The 6,995-nt window shown below is 43.0% G+C and overlaps 1 protein-coding gene across 1 annotated transcript in view; it reads right to left on the bottom strand.

Annotated features, from left to right (window-relative positions):
• The window catches only part of LOC122544108 (hexokinase-1-like), a 158,721-nt gene that overhangs the window by 11,219 nt on the left and 140,507 nt on the right, over positions 1–6,995 (bottom strand). Inside the window, exon 16 of the mRNA XM_043683147.1 lies at positions 6,198–6,431. Coding sequence (XP_043539082.1) covers positions 6,198–6,431 — 234 coding nt within the window. The remainder of the gene's footprint in view (positions 1–6,197; positions 6,432–6,995) is intronic.

Genomic DNA, 6,995 nt, shown 5'->3' with positions numbered 1-6,995 from the left:
AATTTGAAAGCTGAGTACAGGGTTAAGGATAGGATTCTTGGCAGTGTGGAGGAACAGAGGGATCTTGGTATGCAGGTACATAGTTCCCTTAAAATGGCCACCTAAGTGGGCAGGGTTGTTAAGAAAGCATATGGTGTTTTGGCTTTCATTAACAGTGGTATTGAGTTTAAGAGTCGTGAGATCTTGTTGCAGCTCTATAAAACTTTGGTTAGACCGCACTTGAAATACTGCGTCCAGTTCTGGTCGCCCTATTATAGGAAAGATGTGGATGCTTTGGAGAGGGTTCAGAGGAGGTCTACCAGGATGTTGCCTGGACTGGAGGGCTTATCTTATGAAGAGAGGTTGACTGAGCTCAGACTTTTTTCATTGGAGAAAAGGAGGAGGAGAGGGGACCTAATTGAGGTTTACCAGATCATGAGTGGCATAGATAGAGTCGATAGCCAGAGACTATTTCCCAGGGCAGAAATGGCTAACACGAGGGGTCATAGTTTTAAGCTGGTTGGAGGAAAGTATAGAGGGGATGTCAGAGGCGGGTTCTTTACACAGAGAGTTGTGAGAGCATGGAATGCGTAGCCAGCAGCAATTGTGGAAGCAAAGTCATTGGGGACATTTAAGAGACTGCTGGACATGCATATGGTCACAGAAGTTTGAGGGTGCATACATGAGAATCAATGGTCGGCACAACATCGTGGGCTGAAGGGCCTGTTCTGTGCTCTACTGTTCTATGTTCTATGTTCTATGTTTTAAGTTGGGACTGTGGAGGAAAGAAGATTAAGAGGAGATCTGATAGTGATTTTCAAAATCTTGAGTACGCTGGATAGAGCAGATCGGGAGAAATAGTTCCTGCTCATAAAAGGACCAAGAATGAGAGAGCATAAATTCAAAGTGATTTGCAAAAAGAACAAATCTGTTGTAAGGAAAATCAACTTCTTTCCAGCATATACTTAGCATATGGACAGTACTACCGAGAAATGTGATAGAGGTTGGTTCAATTCAAAGGGGCAATGAATGATTATTTGGATAGAAAAAATATGCAGGGATATGAGAAACAAAAGCAGGAAACTGATACTCGGTATGCTCCTTTGCTGAAAAGCTGGTGCAGACATAATGGCCTCTTTTCTGTGATTGCTGGGTAAATTCCTGTATTATAGCTGCACTGGAACAGCTTGACTATGGGATGACTAGTTCTGGAGCACAGGTCTTCAATAATATTGCCAGAATGTTGTAAGGACACGTAGCCTTTGTGGTATTCAGTATTTTCAGCCATTTCATGAGATCATGTGGACTGATTTTAAAATCCTCACCCTTGTTTTCAAATCTGTGGTTTCTCCTGCCACTCTCCTCCAACTCCACAACTAAGACTCTGCACTCTGGTCTCTTAATCATCCTTGCTTTTCCCACTTCAGATGTCTGAGCCTAATCTGTGGAATACCCCTTTTGTACCTGTCTATCTCTCTCTATCTGTTTGCACCTCAAAGGATCTTGTATCTTACTTCGGGAGCTAGTCTGAGCTACAGACATTGCTCCACAGCAGAGAAAGGGGGACGTTATCTGGACCCTTTGCTGTAGAGTGCTATCACACCTCATAGAATTGGCCTGTGAGACACGAGGGCATGACTGCAGATAAGACAGTAATAAAGACCCAGAGGGCTGTAATTGAGGAGCATTGGCCCTAGCAACTCCCTAACAGTTACGAAGTGCTATGTGGAAATAAGAATGTGGACTACAGGGTGGATGATCAAATTGACCATGGTACAGGGAGCTATTCAAGCCTGGGGAGGAAAGAGCAATGTGATGCTAGTAGAGAACAGCATAATTCAGAAATAGGTAGTGTTCTTTGCAGCTGTCCCTCAGGCTGTGTTGCCTGCCCAGTAATGGGGATATCTCCCTGTGGCTGGAGAAGAACTTGATGTAAAGGGGAGGGACAAAGTATTAACCAATGATATTGAGAGGACCAGAAAGGGGGTTCTGCTAAAAAGATTTTGAACCATTATCTGAATTAAAAAGCAGAACCACCAAGGTAATGATCACGGGATTACTATCTGAACCATGGTCAAACTAACGTGGGGAATTATGAAGGAGTTAAATAAGTGGTTCAAAAAATTGGTGTGGTGAAATATGTTTCAGTTCCTGGGGCACTGGCATTTGTACTAGGTAGAAGACAGCTATTCCGTTGAGATGGGCTTCACTTGAATATTGCTGGGAATGGTGTCCTGGCAAATCAAAACAATTAGGGCTGTAGAGAGGGCTTTTGTGGGGTTGTGGAGGGAGAAGAGGGTTTGGGGGTAGGGATAATGTAAGCTTACAAAGCAAGTGAATATAGCAACAATACAGAGCAGATTTCAATAGGAGTACCCAAAGTTGGACAGGAAGGGAGAAAGCGTACAAACAAAGAAGGACAGCAGTACGGTAAAATGATAAAAAGACAAAATTACTTGAATGGATGTAGTACTCAGAGGAAAGTAAATGAACTAATGGCACAAATATAGAATAATGGGTATGATCATATAGCCATTATGGACATATTTTCATAAAAGGGACATTTTCAGGATGGGCATTCAGTCAATTGTGGATCAGCCACAGGGATCAGTACTAGGCTACAATTATGGCTTATGCCCGAAACGTCGATTCTCCTGCTCCTTGGATGCTGCCTGACCTGCTGCGCTTTTCGAGCAACACATTTTCAGCTCTGATCTCCAGCATCTGCAGCCCTCACTTTCTCCTCTACAATTATTTTAATGACTTGGAGGAGGAAACTTAATGTACTGTCACCAAGTTTCAGGATGATACAAAAATAGGTGAGAAGATAAGGAGTGAGGATAACACAAAGTGTCTGCAGAGAGATGGACAGGTTCAGTGAGCGGGCAAAAATTTGGCAGGTGGAATATGATTTGGGAAGATTGAGGTCATGCATTTTGGCAGAATAAGAGAGGAGCTGAAAATCAAGAAAAATTGCAGAAATCTACAGCACAAAAGGATTGGGAAGTCCTTGTGCATAAATCACAGAATCCTTTATCACAGAGGGCTGTAGAGGTTGGATTGTTAAGTAAATTCAAGGATGAGATGGGTAGGGATTTTTAATCAGTAAAACAATTGAGGACCATGGGGCAAAAGCCAGGAAAATGGAGTTGAGGGTTATCAAACCAGTCATGATCTCATTGAATGGCAGACATTGATAGAGCAGACTATATTGGCCAAATGGCCTACTTCTACTCCTGGTGCATTGTGGTCTTATTAAATCTCGTTTTTCCTTTGAACATTCCTTTAAATCTACCTCACTGACCAAGCTTCTGGTTATCTCTGAAGCACACTGGCAAGTTTAGTTACGCTGCAGGGTTTACATAGATACAAATTTTTGTTGCACTTGTACTACGCAGAAAATAGAACAGTACAGCACATTACAGGCCCTTTGGCCCTCGATATTGGGCCGACCTTTTCTCCTACCCTAAGATCAGACTAACCTACATACCCGTCACTTTACTATCATCCATGTGCCTATCCAAGAGTCGCTTAATTGTCCCTAATGTCTCTGAATCTACCACCAAAGCTGGCAGTGCATTCCACACACTCACCACTATCTGTGTAAAGAACCTACCCCTCACATCTCCACTAAACCTTCCTCCAATCGCCTTAAAATTATGCCCCCTAGTGATAGCCATTTCCGCCTTGGGAAAAAGTCTCTGGCTATCCACTCTATCTATGTCTCTCATCATCTTTTTTACCTCTATCAAGTCACCTCTTATCCTTCTTCACTCCAATGAGAAAAACCATAGGGCCCTCAACTTTTCTTCATAAGGCATGGTGTCCTGTCCAGGCAGCATCTTGGTAAATCTCCTCTGCATCCTCTCCAAAGCTTCCACATCCTTCCTATAATGAGGTGACCAAAACTGAACACAATATTCCAAGTGTGGTCTAACTAGGGCTTTATAGAGTCACAGCATAACCTCACAGCTCTTAAACACAATTCCTCTGCTAATGAAAGACAATACATCATTGGCCTTCTTAACAACTCTATCAACTTGGGTGGCAACTTTGAGGGATCTATGGACATAGACCCCAAGATACCTCTGTTTCTCCATACTGCCAAGAATCCTGCCTTTAACCCTGTAATCTGCATTCAAATTTAACCTTCCAAAGTGAATTACTTCACACTTTTCCAAATTGAATTCCATCTGTCACTTACTGAACACAATATTCCAAGTGTGGTCTAACTAGGGCTTTATAGAGTCACAGCATAACCTCACAGCTCTTAAACACAATTCCCCTGCTAATGAAAGACAATACATCATTGGCCTTCTTAACAACCCTATCAACTTGGGTGGCAACTTTGAGGGATCTATGGACATAGACCCCAAGATACCTCGGTTTCTCCATACTGCCAAGAATCCTGCCTTTAACCCTGTAATCTGCTTTCAAATTTAACCTTCCAAAGTGAATTACTTCACACTTTTCCAAATTGAATTCCATCTGTCACTTATCAGCCCAGCTTTGCATCCTGTCAATGTTCCATTGTAACCTACAACAGCCCTCCACACAATCCACAGCTCCACTCACCGTTGTGTCATCAGCAAACTCACTAACCTCTTCATCAAAGTCATTTATACAAATCACAAAGAGCATAGGTCCCAGAACAGATCGGCGCAACATTGAGGGCCAAAGGGCCTGTACTGCGCTGTATTCTTCTATGTTCTATGTTCTAACACCGCTTGTCACCATGCTCCAGGCTGAATACTTCCCATCTCTGTCTTCTATAGGCCAGCCAATTCTGTATTCAGACAGCCACATTTCCCAGTTTCCCATGCCTTCTTACTTTCTGAATGAGCCTACCATGGGAAGCCTTATCAGATACCCTGCTAAAATCCATATATACCATATCCACTGCTCTACCTTCATCAATGTGTTTTGTCACATTCTCAAAGAATTCAATAAGGCTTGTGAGGCATGACTTGCCCCTCACAAGGCCATCTGACCATCTCTAATCAAACTATGCTTTTCCAAATAATTATCTATTCTGTCTCTCAAAATCTAATAACTTGCCTATCATTGAGGTAAGACTGAATGGTCTGTAATTCTCAGGGTTATCTCTTTCTTGAACAAGGGAATAACATTTGCCACCCTCCAATTATCTGGTACTACACCAGTGGACAGTGAGGATGCAAAGATCATTGCCAAAGGCACAGCCCTTGTTTCTGTAGTAGCATTGGGTATATCCCGTCTGACGCAGGGGACTTATCTATCCTTATGTTTTTCAAAATTCACAGCACATCCTCCTTTTTAACATCAACCTGTTCAAGTGTATTCATGTTGTCCTCACAACCTGTTTCATGTTGTCCTCACAAATGACAAGATCCCTCTCACTAGCGATTACTGAAGCAAAGTATTCATTAAGTGCCTCCCCTACTTCCTCCGACCCCAGGCACAAGTTCCCTCCACTATCCCTGATCAGTTCTACCCTCAGTCTGGCCATTCTCTTGTTCCTCACATAAGTGTAGAATCCTTGGGGTTTTCCTTAATCCTACCTGCCAAGCCTTTTTCATGCCCTCTTCGAGCTCTCCTAAGTCCATTCTTCAGTTTCTTCCTGGCCACCTTGTAACTCTCTAGAGCCCTGTCTGATCCTCAACCTTAAGTAAGCTTCCTTCTTCCTCTTTACGAGATGTTTCATATTTCTTGTCATCCAAGGTTCCTTCAACTTACCATCCCTTTCCTTGCCTCAGTTGAACAAACCTATCCAGCACTATTAGCAAGTTCTTCCTAAGCAACCTCCACATTTCTGTTGTGCATTTCCCTGTGAATATCTGTTTGCAATTTATGGTCCACAGTTCCTGCCTAATAGATTTATAGTTCCTCCTCCTTCAATTAAATACTTGCCCATACCATCTGTTCCTATCCTTCTCCATGACTATAGTAAAGGTCAGGCAGTTATGATCACTATCACCGAAATGCTCTTCCACCAAGAGATCTGACACCTGACCTGGTTCATTGCCAAGCATCAAATCCAATATAGCCTCCTCTCTAGATGTTACGTCAAGAATCCTTCCTGGACACTTGTTCTCTTGTATACTTCTCTTGCTCAACTTCTATTGTGTGATTATACAGTTACTTAGTTTGCACCATTGTTACACAAAACATTTCCCAACTTTACACAATCTTATGTAGTCATTTAGCATTGCTGCAGTGGAATTGGTCATAATGCTTACTGGGGATGAAGCCTGTAGAGAGTTCCGTCCACACCGACAGTAACTTCCAAATAATCCAAGTTCCGACTCTCCCTAATTTTTTCAGCAACAGCAGCCAATCCTGCACCACAGATCTCAGCTGCTCTCCGGGAAACAACACTGCACACCTCCTTAACAATGATGCTGTCATCACATGAACTGTCCAGGCCAAGCTTCTGAAGGATTGAACGGATTTGGAGCAGAGCCAGACGGTCACTGTGTTTAGATGATTTAAAAAAAAAGATGTTAGTGGCTGCTTAACAACAACAACCCTGACTTCAAGTTAATTCAAGTTTGGTCATTCATAGATCATAGAACAATACAGCACAGAACAGGCCCTTCGGCCCACGATGTTGTGCCGAACATTTGCCCTAGATTAAGCACCCATCCATGTACCTATCCAATTAAAGGTCACCAATTATTCTGACTCTGCCACTCCCACAAGCAGCGCATTCCATGCCCCCACCACTCTCTGGGTAAAAACCTACCCCTGACATCCCCCCATACCTTCCACCCTTCACCTTAAATTTATGTCCCCTTGTAACACTCTGTTGTACCCGGGGAAAAATTTTCTGACTGTCTGATCATCTTATAAACCTCTATCAAGTCACCCCTCATCCTTCGCCGTTCCAACGAGAAAAGGCCTAGCACTCTCAACCTATCCTCGTACGACCTATTCTCCATTCCAGGCAACATCCTGGTAAATCTTCTCTGCACCCTCTCCAAAGCTCCCACATCTTTCCTAAAGTGAGGCGACCAGAACAGCACACAGTACTCCAA

Source organism: Chiloscyllium plagiosum, chromosome 46 (genome assembly GCF_004010195.1).
Source record: "Chiloscyllium plagiosum isolate BGI_BamShark_2017 chromosome 46, ASM401019v2, whole genome shotgun sequence".
Lineage (NCBI taxonomy): Eukaryota > Metazoa > Chordata > Chondrichthyes > Orectolobiformes > Hemiscylliidae > Chiloscyllium > Chiloscyllium plagiosum.
The sequence above is the reverse complement of the archived record's forward strand: the minus strand, read 5'-3'. Positions and strand labels throughout refer to the sequence as shown.